Consider the following 24,202-nt stretch of genomic DNA (forward strand, 5'->3'; position numbering starts at 1 on the left):
TGTCAGCGTTCAAGCAGGCTCTGTGTGACAAATGGTCACAGTAATGGGCCCCAATGAATCATCCTTCCAGGATAGACCCCTTCCACCTGAGCTAAGCTTTGTGATTGGCTTTGGCTAATGGGACATCACCAAACACAATACAAGCAGAGGATTGAAAAGCACCTGTGCATTGGGGCTTGCCCTCTCTTACTGCTGTAATTCCTCTGCTGCCATTTGAAAATCTGAGCTAGTTTGCTGGAATCACATGGGCTAAGTGTCCAGCCAGCATCAACTGACAAACATTCGAATGAGGCTATCAGAGACTGCTCAGCCCCGGTCAAAGCTCCAGGCTGGAGATGTATGGTATGTGCATGGATGCCTAGTTGCTCAGTCGTGTCTTATTCTATGTGACCCCATGGGCCTGCCAGGCTCCTCTGTCCATGGAATTCTCCAGGCAAGAATACTGGAGTGGGTTGCCATTCCCTTCTCTAGGGGGTCTTCCTGACCCAGGGATCGAACGTCAGTCTCCTGCATTGAAGGTGGAGTCTTTCACTGGCTGAGCTACCAGGGAAGCTCCGGAGATGCATAGTGACCCTAGGTGAAATTGACAGAACTGCATGACCACAATACAGCTGAAATTGCTGAACCACAGAATCATGATCCGGAGCAAATTAGACGATTGCTATTTTGAGCCCCTAAGGTTGGGGGTGGTTTGTTACGCAGCAATAGATAATGGATAAAATTGTTTTCCCCTGGCATCTCACTGGCACCTCAATCCCAAGCCCAGAATGAACATATCATTGTTCATTTATTCCACAATCTGCCTCTCATCTCAGAAATGGGCACCTCCATCTGCCAGTCACACATCTGAAGCCATCCTTGACTCCTCTCTTGTTTTCTCCAAGAACAGCCAATTTTATCTCCTAAATAACTCTTGAATCTGACTCTTTGCTTCTCTTTTACCGCCCCTGCCCATTTGACCTCATCACCAGTCAACCAGGCCAGTGGTCACCAGAGTAGGGTTCACACCCCTCAGAAGATTCTCCAGACAATCCGTAGGGGCTGCCAGAGAAGAGATATTAGCACTGCTATTTCTACTCATTTTTTCTAAAACATTTAAGAAATTAAAGTTTATTCATAAGAAAAAGCTAATACTTTTTTTTTTTTTTTTTGGTGGTGCTTTCTTGGATCTTAGTTTCCTGACCAGGTATCCAACCCAAGCCCCCTGCATTGGAAACACAGAGTCTTAACCACTGGACTGCAAGGGAAGTTCAAAGCTAATACTCTTTATCAGTTTTCGTGTGTGTTCATTCTTTCAAGCATTTCAACAACTTAGTAAGTACTATCGTCATGTGCCAGAGGCAGAGAGAGATTGAGTGATTTGCCCAAGGTCTCACAGCTAAGAAGAGGAAGTGAAGCAGAGATGTGAATCAGTCTAGCTCCAGCAGTCCTCACACTTCTGCGTATTTGAGTCACTTAGGGCTTGGAAAAACACAGATTGCTGGGCCCCACCCTTGAGTTTTGGATCAGTTGGTATGGATGGGGGCCCAGGTATTTCTTAGGGGATGGTGAGGTGGCTGGTCTGGGGACCACATTTGAGGACCACTGATCTAGGCTCTTCTCCCCCTAAAGGCACTTGGTCAGTTTTGCAACTCTGCAAGCATTTAATGTTCAGATGAATCCAGGAGCCTCCTCTGACTTGCTTAGGATATCAGCTCAGTCCCCTAGCTTTGGAAGGTGTCCTGAGGGAATATTAGGCCCCTGAATAGGGGGTGACATGTATTTCTTCATATTCATCTTGTTGCAACTAATGACAGGGTTTTGTTTTGCTTCATTGACAGCTTTATTATGGAAAATTTTAAGCATACACAAAAACAGAGTGAGTAGTGTGGTGCACATCGTGTACCCATTCCCAGCTTTGATGACTGTCACACGGGGTCAATCCTGTTTTTAATTATCCTTCTCCCCTTGTTTTCTTTCTTTCTTCTTTTGTGGTTAGTTTCAGGTGTGCAGCAAAGTGATTCAGTTGCACATACACATATATCCCTTCTTTTTTCAGATTCTTTTCCCATAGAGATTAACACAGACTATTGAGTAGAGTTCCCTGTGCTAAACCAGTAGGTCTTGTGGATTATCTATTTTATATGTAGTTGTGTGTTTATGTTAATCCCATTCAATCTCGTTTTTATTATCCTTCTCCACCTGTTTCCTTCCTTAGCCTTTCTTTTTTTCTTCCCTTCCTTCTCTTTCTCCTTCTCCATCTCCTTCCCCCTCCCCCCTCCGCCTTCCCCCTCCTCCTTTCCTACCTCTTTCTCCTTTTTCTTCTTCTTTTTGGCATGAAACAGATCCCAGACATTGTTCTATTCCAATATGCTCTTCTAACAAATAGGGCTCACTATTTGTTAGTTAAACCTACTTCTAAATAGGTTTAAAACCACCCATTATGCTATTATCACACCTAACAAAACTCACAATAATGCCTGTGTGTTACATAATACTCACGTTTTATTCAGATTTCCAGGTTGTCTCAAAATTGTCTTTTTTTAGAATTGGCTGGTTTAAATGACTTATTTTAGTTTACGTGGACTGGATTAGATTAAGTAGATTGACAGATTGCTACCTAGTTTTAACTCAACTAACCTTCACAAGATGGACTAACAGCTCAGACAACTGCCAAAAACCACAGATTGAAGGCAAAAGAATAATGTCAAGCAAGCTCAGAAACAAAGGGTAGAAGGATACTTCTTGTGCATGCTCTCCGTCAGTCACATTCAGAGTTAAAGAAAAAAACCCCATCTAATCACATCTGACAAGAAGTCAAGCAAGATAATTTGAAATTATCTAGAAGACCCTGAGGAATGCATTGCCATCCACTATCATTCTCGGTAGCAATGGACCTTGCCTGGAGTGACTGACACCATCACCATCAGTCATTTGAAAATATTTTCTATTTCCTTTTGATTTCTTTCCAATTTTCTAATTTACATACACTGCAGCAGGATTTAAGTAGAACATAGAAATACGAGGCATGCTTGAAAAATTTGAAGCCCCCCAGTCCACACAACACCACAGTCTCCACACTGGCTTCTGCCTCAAGTCAGGCCCCTTCCCCACCCCCACGCCAGTCCCGGAGTGGCTTTCTCCATAACCAAACCCAAACTGATCACACTGCTGCTTCCTAATAGATCAAGAGAATGAAGGGCAGCCTGCTTACTCAAGGGGATGGGTCCACCCACTGCTTCCCTCTTTATGCTTCGACAGCACTGTGTACGGTTCAACTCCAGCCTGGTCCGGTCTGATGAACTCGATGGTTCCTGCTGTGCTCGAGACCCTCCCTTTTCACGTGGCTACTCTACCTGAGCCTCTGAGGCCCGGCCGGGCAGTCACTTCCCTCCAGAGGCCTTTCCTGCCATCCCCATCTCCCTGCCTGGGTTGTGGGCCCTGCTCTGCACTGCCATAGAGCGTGAGCATCCAAGGACACTTATGTCTGTGTTAGCAGCACAGCCTAGGGGTAAAGAAAACTGGATCCAGACTACAAAGTTGAGATATTGGCTCCTATGCCTACTGATTATATGACAAGAGATTCAACCTCACTGTAAAATGGGGCTGTGAAGCATCATGGTTAAGTGCGTGGAAATTCAAACTAGGCTGCTTAAGTTTATTTTTTCCCCTTCATTTAGTTTTATTTAATCTATTTTATTTTTTAATTTTTATTTTATACTGGAGCATAGTTGATTAACAATGTTGTGTTCATTTCAGATGTACAACAAAGCAATTCAATTATACATATACGTGGGTCCATTCCTTTTAAAACTCTTTTCCCATTTAGGTTACTATAGAAAACTGAGCAGAATTCCCTGTGTAGGTCTTTGTTGGTTTTCTATTTTAAATATAAGGCTGTGCTGGGCTGTGCTTAGTTGCTCAGTTGTGGCCGACTCTGCGACCCCATGGACTGTAAGCCCGCCAGGCTCCTCTGTCCATGGGAACTCTCCAGGCAAGAATACTGGAGTGGGTTGCCATGCCCTCTTCCAGGGGATCTTCCCAACCCAGGGATCGAATCCAGGTCTCCCACCTTGCAGTCGGATTCTTTTCCTTCTGAGCACCAGAGAAGCCCAAATATAAGGCTACTGCTGCTAAGTCGCTTCAGTCGTGTCGACTCTGTGCGACCCCATAGACGGCTCCGCCGTCCCTGGGATTCTCCAGGCAAGAACACTGGAGTGGGTTGCCATTTCCTTCTCCAATGCATGAAAGTGAAAAATGAAAGTGAAGTTGCTCAGTGGTGTCCAACTCTTACCGACCCCATGGACTCCAGCCTACCAGGCTCCTCCGCCCATGGGATTCTCCAGGCAAGAGTACTGGAGTGGGGTGCCATTGTCTTCTCCGAAATATAAGGCTCCTCAACTTTAAACCAAGGACTTCCCTGATGGCTCAGTGGTAAAGAATCTGCTTGCCAATGCAGGAGATTCAAGTTCAATCCCTGGGTCTGGAAGATCCCTTGGAGAAGGAAATGGCAACCTAGTCAGTATTCTTGCCTGGGAAATCTCATGGACAAAGGAGCTTGGCGGGCTAAAGTCCAAGGGATTGCAAAAAAGTGAGACACGACTTAGCAACTAAACAACAACAGCAAAATTTCAAACTGCTCTGCTATTGCTAGCTGAACAGTCTTGGGCGAATCGCTCCATGTCCAAGCGCCTAGTTTCCTCCTAAGAAAAATGGAGATCATAATAGTACCTGTCTCTAAAGAATCTGCCTGCCAATGCAGGAGACACGGTTCGATTCCTGATCTGAGAAGATCCCACATGCCTTGGAACCCCTGTGCCACAACTACCGAGCCTGTGCTCTAGAGCCTGGGAACCTCAACTGCTGAAGCCAGAGCACCCTAGAGCCCGCGCTCCACCAGAGAAGCCGCTGCAGAGAAACCCAAGCACCGAAACTAGAGAGTAGCCCACACTCGCCGTACTTAGAGAAAAGTCTTCGCAGCGGCAAAGACCCAGCATAGCCAAAAGTAAAGAAATAAAATTATTATTTTTTAAAAATGGTACCTATCTCATAGAATGACAGTGAGGATTCAGTGTAAAGCATTTAAAATAGTGTCTGGTGTGTGCATGCATGCTTAGTTGCTCAGTCCTGCCTGACTCTTTGCGACCCCATGGACTGTAACCCACCAGGCTCCTCTGTCCATGGGATTGTCCAGGCAAGAATACTGGAGTGCCTGATACATAGTAAGTAATCAATAAATATCAGCTCTGATTAGCACGTGTCTGGATCCCACATGGTTTGTAATAGATTGAGCAAATGAATGAATGAATGGACTGAATTACATTATACCCAATTGAAAAGAATTACAGTAAGTTGAAATGAATGAAAATTGTGCCCAGGCCTTGCTCGTTCAGCACTGAGCACCCTCTCTGGGCTAGCTCATGAAGCAGTGTAGGGACTTCCCTCCCCCAAGTCATCTCCTGGTCCTTCTTTCTACCGCTGAGGGCCCAGGGATGCCTTCCCTTTGCTTCTAGTCTACTAGCTAACATCACTTAGAAACAAGCAAGCACTCAGCCAGGCTCATGCTTCTGCTTGGTCTCGGGGACCTCACTCAAGGAGGTCTATCCATTATCATAAACGATATCTTGACCCTCTGAGCTACTTGAAAACTCCTGTCAAGTTTTTCAAAAAAGCAGAAGCCACATCATTGTGGATGTCTATCTTGTTGAGAGTCATTCTCATCACAGTCTATGAGTATTTTTAGCTGCATATATAAAAAATAACAACCATCTTACATTCCCTTCAGCCAGAGCTTATGCCTCAGGATTTGCAGGCAGAAAGCAGACTTCCCAGCCCCTAAGTAAGAAGGAAGCTTCCAAAAGGAAAGTGGTACAGAAATGAGAAAAAGAGACCAAAAAAAAAAAAAAAAAAAAGGAAACAAAATCCCTCAAACCCAACAACACCATGAAATTCCTTGCTGTTAAGGAAAGAGAAGAGGGGACAGTGGAGGCAGAGAACTGCAAAGACCCTTTGGCAAAGGGAAGTCTAGGAACAGAGAAAAGGAGGGCCCTCCCTCTGCCCTGACAAATCAAGGAAGGCTTCATGGAAGAGGTGATGGCCACACTGGTCCTAAAGAAGAGACGGCATGTTTGGCTGCTTCTTTGTGCAACAGATCGAAGAGGATGAGGGAACCCCTTTCCTTGGAGACTTTGTGGAAAGGAGGCCCTATGCCCCTGGAAGACCTCCTCTTCCCTGCGCCTGCTGTTTGCCTCTGTGACCACCTCCCCTCTGGACACTCACCTCGGTAGTTCCTCAAGAGCTTCTTCTGTTCACTTACAGAAGCTGAATAGGAGGTGAAAAAGAAGAAGATGACAATGAAAATCACCTCCAGCATTAAGGCCCACAGGGGCAGCCTGACCCGCACAGACTTTTGGTACTTAGAGCCCATCCTGTGTCCGTCTCTGTGTGGCGTTTCCACCAGCACCGGGCATTACCCTTGGCCCCACACCCAGTAAGGGGAGGGACAGGGGAGACACCCGGGGAAGGGCTTATCTCAGGCTGCAAGGCTGGTCCTGCAGATATATCTGTGGAGTTAACACAGGAGCAGAGGAACAGTGACAGGGAGGAGGAAAATGCATTTATTCCAACAGTAATTGATTCATTTAATCATTTATTGATTCGACAAGTAGCTGCTACATTCCTACCACAGGGCAGGCACTGTGTCCAGTTGAAAAGAGGGCATTCATTCACTTGACCCTCAAACACGAGAATCCTCCTTCACCCCTTTTTCACTTACCTTTACCGCATCTTGCAAGAAAGGCAGAGACTAGATCAACACCCTTATTTCACAAATGGGGAAAGGGATGGTTAGATGGAGCTTTGGATTAGCAAAATTTCTCTTTAAAACCTTACCACAGGTCAGAGAGGGCACCAAGTGGGCTCTTAAAAATGATAAAGCGAATGAATGAATGGATGAAAGCAAAGAACAATATTAAGTCCTGGGGCGGACCTAGGACCCACAGAGAACTAACTCCTCAGAGCCACACCGTTGAAATTAGTTTTATCTGAATCTGTATTTAAATACAGAATCTGACCTGTTTCTCAATCTTTCAAGGACAGGTGTGACAGATGAAAGGAGGAGGTGACCCAGCTCTAGGAAAGCCCTGGTGGAAGTCCTGCTCTAGCCCGAGGCTGAAGTTGGCCCCAACTCTGGTCACCTGCTCCCAGAGCAGCCCAGGACTTGCCTAGGGCATGAGCACTGCGGCGCATTTGACGGTGGTCACCAGCCTCAGTACCCCCACCCCACAATGGAGGACTGTCCCCTGGAATGATAGGATTCAAGGCGCCTGGGATCTAGTTCTGCCCCTGCAGCTAACTGTTCCTATGGCCACATCCATTTGCTTAGTAGAAGATCTGAGATATAGAGAAAGGGAGAGAAGGAGGAATCAACATTTTTTACCTTCTACACTGGCCCCAGTCACAGGCCACTGTGTGTAGACTGAATTTATGAGGGCCCAGAGACTAAGACCTGGCTAGGAGTAGCAGGGAGGAGAAGGCAATGGCACCCCACCCCAGCATTCTTGCCTGGAAAATCCCATGGATGGAGGAGCCTGGAAGGCTGCAGTCCATGGGGTCATTGAGAGTTGGACACGACTGAGCAACTTCACTTTGACTTTTCACTTTCATGCATTGGAGAAGGAAATGGCAACCCACTCCAGTGTTCTTGCCTGGAGAATCCCAGGGACAGCAGAGCCTGGTGGGCTGCCGTCTATGGGGTCGCACAGAGTCGGACACGACTGAAGCGACTTAGCAGCAGCAGCAGGAGTAGCAGGGAGGCAGACTGTAGCCCAACATGAGTGGATATTTTATTGACCATTCATGGGGTAGTGAGCATCCTGTCACTAGGGGAATGCAAGCAGAAGCTGATGGTTAGTTGTCCGAGATGTTTTGTGAATGATTCAGATGTGGATTATGGGAGATGTTAATCACCTGGTAGAATCTTGTCTTTTTTGTTTTTAGATGAAACTAAACCCAGAAGGTCACACCCGAGGTCATACAGTCATTGACATTAGTCATTTCTGGCTCAGCGCAGCTTTATTTACAAAAAAGATAAAATTGAGAATAACCTAAACGTACAATCGTAGGGGACTGGTTAAGTAAACTACAGGACACATAATCTGCCACCAATATAATCACTCTGAACATGCAGAAAAATTCAGAAGAAAATGCTTTTAAAGTTTATCAAAAACGGCACGGGATATATTATTTGGTGAAGGAAGTTACAGAACAGTGTGCATGTTCCACGCTTTTGTGAAATAATAATAACACTGCATGTTAACACATGCACTGGGGGAAAAAATTGGCTACAAACCACTCCTGGTTACTTTTGGATTAGGTATCTTGGGGAGCTAAAATTTACTAAGTAGTTTAGTACACTAGGCACTGTTCTAGACACTTTACATGTATGAACTCAGTTAATGAGCCTGTGAGATGGGACTGTCAGCCTTTCTGCAACAAGCTGAGGCACAGCAATATCAGGTGACTTGCCCAAGGTTATGGGGTTAGTAAGTATTAGAACTAGGATTTCAACTTGGGCAGTCTATCTTGGGCACCTGGGTGTTTAACTACCTAACTTTAGCCCAGATAACTCCTAAGTCTTCTTCTACTTCTGAAAGACTAGCAACAAAGGATTCCAAGGCCTCTGCTACCTCACCAGTAAATACGGCAGTAAGTACCGGTTTCTAGAGCTCAGCCCTCATGGTCAGCCTCGGTTTTGATTTCTGGCCTTTTTCTGGCCATCAGTATTTCTTTTTTTTTTATTTTAAATTTTGTTTTGGGGTATAGCTGATTAATGAGGTTGTGGTAGTTTCAGGTGAACAGCAAGGAACTCAGCCGTATATACACATGTATCCATTCTCCCCAAAATGTCCCTCCTATCTGGGCTGCCACATAACATTGAGCAGAGTTCCATGTGCTATACGGTAGGTCTTGTTGCTTATCTATATTTTAAATATAGCAGGGTGTACATGTCCATCCCAGACTCCCTAACTATCCCTTTCCCCGATCCTCCTCTCTTACCCCCAGCAACCGTAAGATTGTTTCTGTCTGTGAGTCTCTTTCTGCTTTGTAATTTCATTTGTATAATTTCTTTCTAGATTCCACATATAAGCGATGTCATGCGATATTTCTCCTTCTTTGTCTGACTTACTTCACTCAGGATGACAATCTCCAGGTCCATCCACGTTGCAAATGGCATCATTTCATTTTTAATGGCTGAGTAATATTCCATTGTTTATATGTACCATATCTTCTTTATCCATTCCTCTGGGGATGGACATGTAGGTTGCTTCCATGTCTTTGGTCATGGAAGTTTCCTTAACAGGAGATTCCCCTGTGAGGGGGACAAGTGAACGTGATCCTTGTTGGCCTGGGTCCTGTACCAGCAGTTTGTGAACCAGGCAGCTGTACCTACCCACCCACGGGCACCAAATGTCAGGCAGATGAACACTAGAGATTTCCAGTCACTGCCAGCCCCTGTGCTTGGAGCCCCTGATGGTTGTGTTTACATGCTGGCAAACTCAGTGATGACGGCAGCTGCTTCCCACAGGGGCATCCTAAAGCCCTGTGTGTCCTGATCCTGCCCAGCGAGGGACAGACCACTTGACAAGAGGGCCAAGCTCCTGAATGAACAGAAAGGCTTTCTTTAATAAAAGGGAGCTGACCCCACAGGTGGCCTCTCCCAGAAGATTGGTCAAAAGGGGAGTTTTCTCTCCACCTCTCAGACTCTTGCAAAAGACCTCTGTTTTCTGACGACAGTTCCAGATAGTCTGACTTCAAATCTTCAAGGCAGGGTCCCTGGGAAAGCATATAGGATCTAGAGCAGAAATGTCATAAATCAAATGTTAATTGTCAACTCTAGGTGGGAGGTGAACGGCTTTTCACTCTACCTTTCTTTCAACTTTTTAGGTTTACGTTTGAAATTTTTCATAACAAAATGTTGGGGGAAAATGTTCTGTGTGTACCTGCTGTTCCCCATGTCAAAAGCACCCCTCCCCCCAGACGTCTACATGCTCCTGCCCTCACCGACTCAGATCCAAACGACACGAGCCCAGGGACTTTTGACTGTTGTATCCTCAGCACCTGGTGCTTAGTCCACAGCAGGTGCTCAAGAAATACCTGTCGACTGAATAACAGCTGCTGATTCTGGAATGCCAAGCACTGGACCCAGCACTTTACAGACATTATTTCATTTACTTTTTCCCTCAAACCTGTAAGTACAGGCATCACCACTCCCATTTGACAGATGAGAAAACTGCTGCTCAGAGAAGTGATGCAAGCACCCAAAGTCACATAGCTAGTAAACAGCAGAGTTGGAACCCAACCCACATCCATCCGATGCCACAGCTTGTGCTCTTACCTGCTTTGCAATTCTGTCTTCCATTAACTAAACCACTTACAGTCTCAATTTCCTTATGAGTCAAATAAGATGAGCTGCTTTGCTTTCCTCACAGAGTTATTATAAATGTGAGACTACATAAGCATGCTTGGCAACCTGTGTTTTGGAAATGAAGATGGGCAAGTGGTGCCATGACTTTGGCCTCCTGGTCTGAGTGACCAGACTTCCTATGGGTATGATGAATCAAATCAGAGAGACTACGCTTGGTCCTTGGAAGAAAAACTACGACCAACCTAGCATATTAAAAAGCAGAGACATTACTTTGCTAACAAAGGTCCATCTAGTCAAAGCTATGGTATTTCCAGGAGTCTTGTATGAATGTGAGAGTTGGATTATAAAGAAAGCTGAGCACCGAAGAAATTATATTTTTGAACTGTGGTGTTGGAGAAGACTCTTGAGAGTCCCTTGGACTGCAAGGAGATCCAACCAGTCCATCCTAAAGGAGATCAGTCCTGGGTGTTCATTGGAAGGACTGATGCTAAAGCTGAAACTCCAATACTTTGGCCACCTGATGGGAAGAGCTGACTCATTAGAAAAGACCCTGATACTGGGAAAGATTGAGGGCAAGAGGAGAAGGGGATGACAGAGGCTGAGGTGGTTGGATGGCATCACTGACTCAATGGACATGAGTTTGAGTAGGCTCTGGGAGCTAGTGATGGACAGGGAGGCCTGGTGTGCTGCAGTTCATGGGGTCGCAAAGAGTTGGACACGACTGAGCGGCTGAGCTGAACTGTAGCTTTCACGTGTGATCGTCCATTTTCTGTAGAAACTCTATGAGAACATTTACCATGTCCTCCTCATCTGAGTTAAATATTGGAAAACTCAGTCATGGGCAGGGACCAAGGAGGTAGGTAGGTGCCCCTCATCTTCTCTCTGGAATCCTGTCCACACCAAAGGTGTGATTCTGACCCAGGCATGCTTAGAGTGTGGCTAAGTCAATCATTTATCTATTTAACAAACATGAGCATTGGAGTCAGGCGACCTGGGTTCAAATCCTAGCTCTGCAAATTATTAGCTGCGTGACCTTGGGTAAGATGATCAATATCTCTGAGTCTGTCTCCTTATCTCTAAAGTGGAGAAAATCAGTATCCATCTGATAGGCTGGTTGTAAAGATTAAATGAGGTAGTAAACATAAAGTGTCACATATGTAGAGAATTTACCATAAATGTTAGAAATCATTATTATTGCATAAGCTTGACATGTTTACCTTAGAAAACCTCAACAATGCAGAGGTGTGTAAAACTTACACAGAGCACCCATGATTTCATCATCTCTCCAAACCAGCTCTACTCTTTTTGTACATAATCTTTCAGATTTTTTTCTATTCATATGAATTTATGCCTTGTTTTTTCCCCTACAAAAAATGAGATTATACAGCACATGTTTAGTAACTTGCGTTTTTTCATGAACAGTATATCACAAGTAGTTTCCAAACCAGGAAAAATCTTTCTACAACAGTATTATGGCAGATAAAGGTCCAGGCTTAGACATTAGACTACCTGGATTTGAATCCTGCTCTATCACTTACTGTGTGACCTTAGGCAAGTGACTTAGCTTCTCTGTGCCACAGTTTTCTCATCTGTAATATGGCACCAGTAGTAATCTCTTGGGCTCCCCAGGTGGTGCTAGTGGTAAAGAACTCGCCTGCCGATGCTGGAGACATGGGTTCAGTTCCTGGGCTGAGAAGATCCCCTGAAGGCAGGCATGGCAATCCATTCCAGTATTCTTGCTTGGAAAATCCCATGGAACGAGGAGCCTGGCCGGCTACAGTGCATAGTGTCGCAGACAGTCAGACACGACTGAAGTGCCTTAGCAGGCATGCACAGTAATCTCTTCCTTATAGGGTTGCTGTGAGGGTTAGATCAAAACGCATAGGATACTTAGAGGAGTATCCACACAAAATAAGTGTTACGTGTCATCATTCTCCAGGGCACACTGACTTCCATGGTAAGGCTATGTGATCATTTGTTTGACCAGTCCCCTCTGTGGGATATCTGGGTTATTTATAAAGCTGTTTCTGTTCTAAACACTACTATAAATATACTTCATTAACAGGGTTCTCTGGGGGATGCAGACACATGTATAAGAGGTGGCCATCCCAAGTCTGGATTTTTCTGTGACTCCCATGAGACAGGAACAAAGATCAAGGCAGGTGGGCCAGCCTTGCCTGGTGGGCTTGAGGGGATAAAAGCTGCTGAGAAGGTGGGCATGCAATTTCCTTGGATGTGAAACAGCACGTGATGATCTCCTCTAGGGTATTCTGAGCTCATTTGAAACTTATGCGCCAATTCCAACCCCTTGGCCATCTGAAAGTCCCAAGAGAAAATTCAGTCCCAGCCCTGAATTCCTGTCTGGCACTTGGTCTTTGGAATGAGAGCAAATGATTTCTCTTTCCTGTCTTACTCATCTGTTAAATGGCCACTGCTGATCTCCCCTGCTTCCTGATTGGTGGAGGAAGTGTGGGGAGCTGGGGAGCTCTGTATTAGTCAGGAGGCCTGCCTCATCTCGGGCCAGTTTTGTGCACTGAAGATCCTAAAAGTTCTTTTCAGTTTGAAAGGCTGGAACTTAGGCAAAGCCAAAGGGGTTTGGAGTAAGGTGGGCCAGGAAAATACGAAGTCCAGCTGGGGCAGGAGGAGTGAGAGGAAGGGAATGGAGAAGGGAAGACTTACAGTGGTATGTCCTTGGACTCTTGACAAGAAGGCCTTTCCCATCATTCCACTCCAGCCAATCATTAGATCAACCACCCTTAACGTCAAGAGTTATTTACAGGCACCAGAGGAGTTGCCTAGAGCATCAAGGCTCCATACAGCTTAGCTTGTGACTCAAGCCAAATTCCTTCACCATAGCAATTGCATGACCTTGTTTTCTCTGAGCCTAAGTTTTCTCATCTGCAAAATGGAGCTAATATGTTCTGCTTCTAAACATAGGGCTTGAAGTGATTCTAGGAGGTAATCTTGGCACAGAGTGGACAGGTCACTCAACTCAGGACACCAGCAAGTTGATATCTCAAGTGGGACTGGAACCCAGACCTCCAGATTGCTTCTTCTTGGGCCATCACCCTGGGATTCTCTTTGCCCTTCCTCTGCTCCTATGAATCCCAACAACTAACAGTAACTCCCAGCCACTTTATACTTCTCCACAGCATGGAATGCCCTTGTCAGGAACCTGGTTGATGGGAGGCTAGCCAGAGAGCTTCAGAAAGCTGGTAAGTGACCCCAGTGCCTCTTTCATCTTTTTTTGGACTATTGACCCATCCGTTCCACAGTGCGCCATGGCACTGTCCTAGACAGCAGGGACCTAATGGGGAGTAGGAAAGACCAAAGATATGGCCTCTAACCTTGCAGAGTTGACTGTCTTAGTTGCTGGCCCAGGTAATCTGGAAACTTGCAGTCATGGAGAAGAGGGCTATTCCAGTTGGCAGACCCCATGGAGTCTGAAGCCATGATCTCACCATGTACCTATGCCTTCAAGCCTCCAGTAATATTGATTTAGGTATCCTTCTCCATGAACCAACCTGTATCCTTTTCCATGAATCAACCTGCCTTGGCAACCAACCTTGGCAACTCGGCAACAGAAGTCTTTTTCTGTTGCTTCAAGCAAAGCATTAGGTTCAGATGCTTTCACAATGATAGGTAGCCTTGGTGAAACTTTGAGCTCACAGAGTTTGTTATCCTTGGCTGCCCAGTGACACTTTATCAACAGGCTGTAGTAGAGGTGAAGGATTAAAAACAGATATACTGTTAACAGAAATGACTTGCAGTAACCTACTGCATGTCTGGCCCTGAGAGTTCATCATCTGGTAAGAGGCTTCAAACAAACCTGAGTGAAAACAGAGGCTCTGAGACATTCAGTAACTTGCCGAAACTAGGTAAGTGGCCAAGCTGGAATTTCAATCCTGATCTGAAAAAGCAGATACTCTTGTAATTTTTCTAAATGCATCTCTACAGGGTATGAATCCAGTCCCCAAGCAGCTTTTCATCCAGGTGAATAGACAAGCCTCATCCAAGAAATCACAAATTAGGAACAGTACTGGAGGAGATGTTCTCTGTAGAAGCAAAGGCACGTAAGAGGGAAGACATAGTTGTCTTAGTGGATTTGAGGACAGTGAATAGATTAAGGCTTGCTGGCCTGGGGAGGCCTGGAAGAGGGGTGGGTCCCCCTTGTGACCAGCTTTGGATGCCATAATAAACAGAATGGGTCTTCTCTTCCAGGCACTGGGTAATCTTTGTGAAGATTTGTGACAGTATAAAGTAACAGCAGCAGTTGAGGATGATGCATTTGGGATAAATTACAAGTTTTTCTTTAAGGGAATGATCACAGGGCTGGGATATGTCCATGCATCCCAGGACAAAACAAGATGGCATCTGGTTTCCTGTAAGTTTTTTGGATGTGTTGTAAGACCATCTAACAGTCCGTCGGTTGGTGAATGGTTAAGTTGGTACAGACACGTGATAGAAGATTTTGCAACCATCAGAAATATTTAGGAAGGATGAATTCATTATAACATGTAAAAATGCTTATGTCAAAGAACAGAACTACAAAACTGAAAGTTTTAATAATAGTAAAAACAACAGTAACAGTAGTAATATATCATCCAAGGGGAGGAAACTGGAAAGAAAGGGAAAAATACAGAATGCTAACAGTAGTTCTGTTAAGGTGATGAGATCCATGGGTGACTTTCCCACCCCCGGCCCTCAGCAACTTCTCCACGTTTCCCCAGTTTTTCTTTACTGACATGCATTCCTCTTTTTGACATCTATTCTTTTCTTTTCTCTTTAAAAAAAAAAAAAAGAAAACCCAAACAACTTTATCTTTCCTAACTGCTATTTTGCCATACCTATGCTGCAGGGGAGCAATGACAAGTAAAAGAGCAAACAGATGCAGAGCACCCAGCGCGGTGCTTCGCACAGAACTGGGCGCTCTAGGAATGTTAGGTGAGAAGGGTCGCATGACCCGGCTTCCCCGCGGCACCAGAACCCTGCCCGGGGGCACAGACTCTTCCGACGTCGACGCTCGCCAGGTCCAGCAAGCACAGTGACCAAAGAAGCTGCCGCCACCGCCGCCGCCGCCGCGGCCGCCGCCAAAGTGAGCCCTGCGGACGTGGAGCCCGGGCCGCACCGCCCCACACACACCCGCTTCAGCGAACCTCGCGCGACGCCGCGCGCACCACGGCCCCGCCCCCTATGACGCGCCTCCAGGAGGCGGGATCACGGAGGCCCCGCCTCGCGCTCCTCCGATTGGCCGCCGCGCTGTCACCACCACGTCGCGGGAAGCTGGCAGGGTGTGTGCGGGTGCCTGTGTGTGTCTGTGTGTGTGTATGTGTGTGTGCGGTTTGCTTTGTCATTCGTATCCTCGTCGCTCGCAGACGCGGCCGGCTTGGCCGAGCACTCCAGGATCCTCAGGAAGGGCCCCCGGCTTCTCCCGGACGAGGAGGATGCGGCCAGCCCCTTACATAAGGATGCGGCGGACTGGAGTTTCAGTTCAGCGCAGAAACGCATATGCCGCAAACCCAGGCCTCGCGATTTCATAGGGCGCTAGGGATAGCTTAACAATGAAAAAAAGCACTGCATGCGCTAATGTGAATTCTCATACAGTGAAATGCAACCCAACAATAAAGAAATGCACCTTCGTAACAAGGCAGAATATAGGATGTTATATTTATAGGGCCTATTTATAAGCCTCTATTTAAATCGTTTCTGATAGGCTCGGACGCAGGCCCAGACACCTTTATGATTGGTGCACTCTTCTGTCCTTCAAAGAGGTAGGTTCTAGAGTCCGTTTTGCCTCAGCGGGCCCCGGGATTGGCCGGCAGCAGCGTAGCGGCGCCTGCGATTGGTCTGAGAGGCCGTCCGTCGGAGCGGTGGAGGCGGGGCAGGCGGCTGGCTGGTGCTGGGGCGGGCGGGCCCCGGAATTGTCATTTCTTTGTTTCCGAAGGCGGAGGAAGCTCTGAGCGCCCCCCTCCCTCCTCCCCGTCCCACCCCCTCCCCCCCCGGGTGCTGGCTCCATGTCTGTGTGACCGGCCCCAGGGGTAGAGTCCAGGCCCGACGCGGGGCGGGCCGGCGGCGGCGGCTGAGGTGAGAGACGGCGGCGGCGGCGCGGGCACCCGGCCCCCCAGCGGGAGGATGAAGCGGCGGAACGCCGACTGCAGTAAGCTCCGCCGCCCCCTAAAGCGGAACCGGATCACCGAGGGCATCTACGGCAGGTGAGTGGCGGAGCCCCCCGCCTCCGCCGGCGCGGGCCCCGCGGGCCCCCCGGCCGGCTCCGGAGGGGCCGGGCCCCGTTATGTAACCCCGACTAGGCCGCACGCCCGCGCCGGGGGCTCCTCGGAGGAGCGCTGCCCAGGAGGGAGAGGGCCCCGGGGGTCCGCCCCGGGGAGCGCGGGGCGTGGCGAGGGCCGCCGGCCGGGCTTCGAGGGCGCGGCGGGCGCGGGCTGAGCGAGCCGCCGCGCCGCCGTTGGGAGCGTCCGGGCCCCGCCGGGGGGGAGGGGCGGCGACCCCTTCCCCGCCCGTGCCCGCCGGGCCCTCGGGGCCGCTCCCGGGGCCCACGGGCCGCCTCTGTCCCCCCGCCCCTCAGTCCCCTCTGGCCCGGGAGTCGCCGGCCCGGGCTGGGAGGCGCGTGGACCATATGCCCCGGTGACGGGGAAGGCTGACAAAGTTGGGAGCAGACGGGGGCCCCCCCGCGGTCCCTCGGCTGACCGGGCGGGTGGTCACGTTGCCCCTCTCGCCTTTTACTTCTCTTACGGGATCTCAAACTTGACACCGACTGCTGAAGCTCATACCCACCCCCCAAATCATGCGCTGTGGCCCCGCTCCAGACTCAGGCGAGATGACCCTTGTCTCAGCCGCATTATTTTGACAATTCTAAGCAGATAGTTTTCTTCGAACCCGTTAAAAGGGATTTTTTCTCCAAACTCACGTGGCTTTTTGTTTTTTGTTTTTTTGTTTGTTTGTTTTGTTTTTAATCCTCCCCAAAGCAAAGCCGTGTCCCTTTAAATAGAAATTGAATTCAATACCGAGGGATAGGACAACAGGTTCACCGGGCAACTAAGTGACCATCCCAGCTTCCCTCAGCAGCGTTTGTGTTCAACTGTTATTTTCTGTTTCTCACTGTGTTAATTCTAAATGGTACTTGCCTTGATAAAGAAATGATTTTAGAGAAGTGGTTAGTTTACAAAGGAGAATTCTCAGGATGTGCATATAAGCTTAATTGAGTCCTGGCGGTGTTCTACAATTTAGCTCTTTTAGCTGTGGAACTTAGAGAAATATGTGAGGTAACTGATAACACCCAAGTTGCCTGAGCATAACTGGACACCTTGCTTATGCTACTGTTTACACATTTAGAAAGATTCCTTTTCACAAGCAGCTGACTGATGTAAACATTGGGTGTTTTCTTTATTTCAAGCTTAAAAGCAGTTAAGAAGTCAGTTAAAGTAAGAAGTTCTCGGATATATTCTTATGTAAGGAGCCACAGATCATAGGAAGAGTTCATTCATTCAACAAATACCTGCACTATGTACCAGGCCTTGTTCTAGCTAGTAAGAGTATAGCAGTAAGTCAAGCAGGCCAAAAATCCATGCTGAATCAATCAAACCTGACCAGTTAAGCAAAAGCTGTAAAAGCAGAAAACGTTTTTCCTACGAATTTAATGGATGGGGGAAAGCTCTCTTCAAGTTACACACACTATAATTTTTGAATAAGGGAAGGGTTTTCCCCCTGCCTATTGAAAATGATTTGAACAATTTAATATATTAATGGGGACACAATAGAGAAAGCATATTAAACAGAGTTGGTAAACCAAGGACAACAGTGCTATTTGAATGGCCGCTATTTACTGTAACGTATGATGATGTACCTGTTTATAGTCAGAAGATTGAGAATCCCATACTTTCCATGTTTTCTGTTGTATTTCAGCTTCTCTTGCATTTGAAAACACACGGGCAGTTTAGTACATGCCCCATAGTTGCCACTTAGTGTGCATCAGTGTGAAGATGCGAATTTATTGTCTAATGAAGTTCCATTATTTTACTAAGGAACTTCTGAAATTTGAATTTTCTTACCCTAAAGGTTAATAGTAAATACTCTATACAGCTATTCAGTTTAATCTGTAAGATTGTGAAAAACCAATAGTATTTCAGCTCTCAAATCTGTTTAAGCTTCTCTTTGATACTCTTTAAGATAAATGTTAATAAAAGACCTACATATATTTCTGTCTTTTCTCTTGGAGCACCATATTTCAAGTGAGTAGTTCAATTTACTCATCTGTTTCTTGGTTTATATTATTTATATTTCTTAGTTTATATTATTATATTATGGAATATTATATTATGGAATATTATGGAATATTATGATCTGAAGAACAAGATCATAGTGTTAAGGTTTTTTGCAGTTTTGTTTTCAAAAAGAGATTTAGAAAATTTCCAGTTATTTCTGAAGCAGACAGAATGAGTGAGCTAGTTCTGAATTGTGGTGTTTGAGGATTTGTTGAGTATCAAATTTCTGTTCATCATCACAGTTAAGTCTACACTAAATTGTTTGTAACACCATCTATTGCCCATTTTGTTTCTCAATGTCTGGCCAATTTGGTCTCATTAAATAGAGAGCTTTGTTTTTTCCTGAGGCTCTGTTGACAGTTCTGATAACCACTGTCTACTGTCTCACAGCATCACCTTTCATGGACTTAATATTTGCGTGTTCTCAGTCTGCACAGCTCTGAGCTTGGGCTAACAAGGAGGGAGCTGTGGCGAAGAGAGCACTGGACCGAGAGTGTCAGGAGACCTAGGTTCAGACTCAAGTGCCCCAGCTCTGCCGTGTGGGACAGACAAGGCAACCACAGCTTTGAGCCCTAGTTCCTTCACCTGTCAAGAGAGTTTTGAGGACTAAAAGGAGATGATAATGTCCCGTTTGTGGAATTTTGTATAAATTCTAGCATCTTAATACAAAATTATTTATTTAGCATGTTGTTGTTATCACAGTTTACCATATTTGGTTTATTTTTTAAAGGAATCAGGAAAGACCATAAAATTTGTTACAACTATCAACAGAAGTTGAGTAGTCAAAACAAGGGATCAGTTGCTGCTTGGTCTTGCTGAGGAAAAAAAAAAATCCCTGTTGCTGAGATGCTTTTAATCATGGGCTGCAATCCAGCAACTGTGACGGAGGTGATTGTCCAGTGATACCATTATTATCAGTATGGCTGTGGTAGAATTCTGTTTCAGGGGCAAGGTAGATGGAAAATGAATTTTTAACATTATGTTAATGTTACCTGCATTTATGTATATAGCCATTATTTGAAAACTGAAATGTATTAGAAATATGTTATTCCAGTCAAGTTAATAATCAAAAATAAGAGAAAGGAAATAGGAATGGTGATCATTTTCTTTTACATTATTATGGGCCAAAACTTCAGTGTCATTTTGAAAAAATCTGAGCCCGCACAGAACCTGACACAGAATAGGAATTCAGTGCTCATTGTTGAGCAAGTGAATTAGTAAATAAATGCATATAAGCCAGTCCATTCTACTCATTTAAGAACCTGCATTGTTTAGGTAGTTACGGAGGATACAGGATAAGATATGATTCCTTGTCTTCAAGGAGTTTACAGTCTAGGAGACCATAATAATTCCCTCTTAAATCTGCATAGTGATTTTGAGGTTCCAGAGAACTTTGAGTTCTGTCCAAGTAAAAATATTTTAGTTGAATTAAATTTTCACTTGCTGGTTTACCTGATGCATTAACAGACTTACTTTGCCCTGTGCTATTTTATGATGAAGTAGGCAGTCACCACTAAGTGAGGAAATATATATACTCAACTGAAATTGATGTGAAAGTACTTTGGAAATTATGAAAAAAGTTTTTAATAAGAGAAAGTAAAATGAGTAAGTCTACTTAACTGTAACATTTCAGAAGCCCTTGGCTTTTGGGGGCAGTGACGCTCCCTGTGTCTGCCTTCACACACGCACCAGACACTCCCCAAAGTAATATCTAACTGCTCCAACACAGTGGCTCTTCAGGTGAGATGGGGTTGGAGTGCTGTGTAGTTTTTAAAAGCCCTAGGGAATTCTGTGTGGTTCCACACCTTTCATCTTGCCGGGTTCCCCACCCCCTCTGAGCATTACTGACTCTATAATAGGAAGATGGGAAGACAGGCTTTAGTGAGTAGGAGATGGAGGCAGAGACATTTATGTTTAAAGTCTGCAGTTAAAATCGTTGCTTACCCAAGTACGTATAAGAAGAATTTTAAGTAAGGCATGCGTGTGTTTTAAGCTTCCGGAAATTATTTTATATCTGAAACTGGTAGTTGAAGGAAGCACCCCTTCACTTGTGGATTTATGGATACTTCCTGTCATGGTGTGCCGAGTTCTGCTTGTAATATGTTGCCTGCAGGTTAAGCAGTATAATACTGTACCTGACTTTTACATTTTAGGACTGGGGACTTCCCTGGTATGTACCATAACTTTTCCCATCTTTATTTCAGAGGAGAATTTTCTGGCCTTTGACTTTCTGTAAATGGTGAAAGTTTATATACTTCTCAGCTTCCTAATTTCCTTTTTCAGACCCTTGTCTGAATAACGTCATCTCCAGAGATTTCACTCACTGCTTTTCCTACTGCCTTTTCCTAAGCCTGGTTTTAGACTTCTTTGGGCCATGCTTATTAAAGCCACTCGAGGCGGGCCTGACCCTTGGCTGCCTTAATTGTACATGTGTTCTGCAACTGAAACCCCAGATACCAGTGTTGCAACCTCACAGCCTAAAAGCATTTTGATCATCTCGTAGACCTTAACTTCAGTGGTGCTGGACTTGACAGAAAAGTGAAAAAACGCAGTATTGTTTTAGAGGGATATTGTGGAAAGGGGTAAATACAATGGAAAATTTAGAAACTGAAATATTTTCACTAACCTTTCTAGTGAGGTGTTTAGCTTAACTCTTAAATTTGTGGCTCAGAGGGTAAAGCGTCTGCCTTCAATGCAGGTAGACCTGGGTTCTATTCCTGGGTCAGGAAGATCCTCTGGAGGAGGAAATGGCAACCCACTCCAATACCTTTGCCCGGAAAATCCCATCGACGGAGGAGCCCAGTAGGCTACAGTCCATGGGGTCGCAAAGAGTCGGACACGACTGAGCGATTTCACTTCACTTATATTTGTAGTTTCTGTGAAATACATTTAAACAAATTTTCCACGCTGGAATTCTGTACTTTATTTTTGCCAGTAGTATACTACCTTAAAAAAATAAAGTACTTTGCTCCAGCTTTCATTTATGATTCTTCTTGTCTGAGTGTTCTTGACAGTTTAGTTTCATTAGATGTTTTGAAAATTATTTTAAGTTGCTGCCATCAGTTGAGGTGGGGAAGGGAGTGAACATGATCTATTTCAGTATTTCAGATTATTTGCTTAAAAGCATCCTGTTTTATTAATGATAGTTTCCTTTTTCTTCATATTGGTTCCTCGTGGCTTTTCTTGAACCTCACTAGATTTGGAGATTGATTTTAACAGTAATCTTATTAGCTTATTATTTTCACTTTCTTGTTATATACCTATATACTGTGGACCCAGTCCATGTTCTGTAAGCACTTTTATTTCCAGAGTCTTTTTCTTTGGGTATTTCTCCCAGGTTTCCAGGATACTAACCCTTTGTGGTTTTATGTGGCTATAGGTGTGTTTTGTTCTGTCATTTTCTAGGCTATCATCCAGATGATATACTTAAGGGGCTATAACAAGGTAGAACATACATCTTGTGGAGTCTGGAGGATCAGATAGAAATTTTATAAACTTAGTTGAAACCTCAAAGTGAAATACTATAATATGGGTTACTTTTCTTGATGAAATTTAGTGTGCCCTTCAAATATAGCTATTACTTTATTCTCTAGGCTTCCCAGATTTGGGTGTAATTATTTTACTTGGATCATTTTCAAGAAATAGGTCCAGAAGAAAAATAAATTTCTTCTCAAAAAGCTGCCTAAGTAGAATGGTACGTACCGACAGGAGAAACACATACCCTCTGCTGCCCTTTTTTTCCCCATCATGGATTTCTTAAAATACCTGAGGAGTAACTATTTCCTCAAGGTCTCTCACCTTCAGGCAATGCATTCTGGTAATGGAAACTTTTTAAAAAAATGTAATCAACTATTAGAGTATAGTCTTTGAGGCTTTCTGTCTTTACTTTGACATTTAGTTTAACTGACATCAAATTGGCCTCAGCTCATCAGCCTTCCTAAGGTGCCTGTCATCCCCAGACTTTGAAGCCCCCTCATAGCATTGGCTTTCTTTCCTTTGTATTTTTACCTCTGCTACCCTTAAGAGCCATGTGCTGACATTGACTCACAGGGTTATCACGTCAGAAGTCGTTTATCCCTCACCCATCTTCTCTGTTGCCATTTCTGTTTTGGAGGTTTTGCATTTAGTGGCTTGAAATGGTTCTCCCAGTCCACTTTAGGTGTATCCATAGGAATCACTGATTCATTAAGGCTGTTCGGGATCTGCTTCCTACCCAGAACAGGGGAGTTGGCTAAAAGTAATCACACTCCTGTTTAAAATTATATTATTACTTTGCTCATCTTCAAAACACTTTTAAAACCCAAATAAGCTGCTCTGTACTAAAGTCAGTACTCTGCCTGTCATGTAGTGAGGTCACTTGAGCTCTGGAGAGAATAGGGACTGTATTCCTTGTCAAACAAAAACCCCTGTCTCAGATGGTAGAAGTACTAAGGTTGGAGCCTTCTTTCACAGATGTAATAAGTATTTTCTTGTCTTTTTCTAGGCTTGACAAACTATACCTCATGGTTCATTGTGTTTCTGGCTTTTTTAAAAAATGAGTCGTCTTTTTATTTTTAAACTACGACTTTCTCTATTACAGTGACCATTCTGTGAGTATGACTATTATTGGAGAGCAGTCTTGAATTGTCCCATCTTTTGTGCCATGGCTATTTCTGTAAAGAGCATTTGACTTTAGCATCTTTTTTTGCTTTTAAAGCTTCATAGTGTTTACAAATTAAGTTTATTGATTCATAGTTTATGAATTAAGGTACTGAGGGTTTATTTTGTAAAGTGTTTTTGCTAATTTTTTAAAGCTTGGCTCTCCTGGAAAATTAAAGAATTATGTAACTTGAATATATACACACAAAGGGATATAAAGAAGGGCAATAATATTTATTGTGCATGTAACAAGATGGGGAAGTCCAATGCGATAGTTAAGCATATGGGCTTTAACATCATACGAACTTGGGTTCAAGTGATGTCTCTGACACTAGTTATGTGATTTTGAACAAGTCATTTGCCTGCTTTAACCCTCAGTTTTCTCATCTGTAAAATGAGGATAGTAAATAATATTATCTTTAGGATTGTTATAAGGATAATTGACCGAAGTCATGTGAAATACTTAACATAGTATCTGACACAGTCATGGTTGCTTGAAAAGTTGATTTCTTTTATACTGTTGTTACTATAATTTTATTTTCATTCTGTTATTTAGTTCCAGGAAAGATACTAGTTTCACAGATGAGAAAACTTAGATTGTAGGAGGTTTCACTACTTGATAGAGGCCTCTGTCTGTCTAACCCTGAAGTCTGTCGTCTCTTACTTACTGTGCTGCTTCTTCCTTTCTGGGTGGTGTCTGCATGCAATAACATACAGCAGAGTTTGGTCCTCTCGAACTCTACTACATGTAGAACAAGTGTCATTATCTTCATGTTTCAGGTGAAGCAGCAGCTACCAGGAGTGTCCTGTGCAAGGACATTAATCTTTTTTCCTTCTCAAAATGAAAATCTCTTTCTATTAAATAATCCAGTATGAGTGT

The 24,202-nt window shown here is 44.7% G+C and overlaps 2 protein-coding genes across 3 annotated transcripts in view; one reads left to right on the top strand and one right to left on the bottom strand.

Annotated features, from left to right (window-relative positions):
• RHCE (Rh blood group CcEe antigens) overlaps positions 1 to 6,406 on the bottom strand; it is a 39,927-nt gene extending 33,521 nt beyond the window's left edge. Inside the window, exon 1 of the mRNA XM_040229637.1 lies at positions 6,259 to 6,406. Coding sequence (XP_040085571.1) covers positions 6,259 to 6,406 — 148 coding nt within the window. The remainder of the gene's footprint in view (positions 1 to 6,258) is intronic.
• Positions 6,407 to 16,273: 9,867 nt separating this feature from the next.
• Positions 16,274 to 24,202, top strand: part of MACO1 (macoilin 1) — a 68,027-nt gene continuing 60,098 nt past the window's right edge. The window contains exon 1 of one of the 2 annotated variants that reach the window (XM_040229599.1): positions 16,274 to 16,617. In XM_040229599.1, coding sequence (XP_040085533.1) covers positions 16,538 to 16,617 — 80 coding nt within the window. In that variant the 5' untranslated portion in view covers positions 16,274 to 16,537. The remainder of the gene's footprint in view (positions 16,618 to 24,202) is intronic. The other variant, XM_040229601.1, reaches the window with a different exon arrangement.

The sequence above is a fragment of the Oryx dammah genome, unplaced genomic scaffold, assembly GCF_014754425.2.
Source record: "Oryx dammah isolate SB20612 unplaced genomic scaffold, SCBI_Odam_1.1 HiC_scaffold_27, whole genome shotgun sequence".
Taxonomy (NCBI): Eukaryota; Metazoa; Chordata; class Mammalia; order Artiodactyla; family Bovidae; genus Oryx; species Oryx dammah.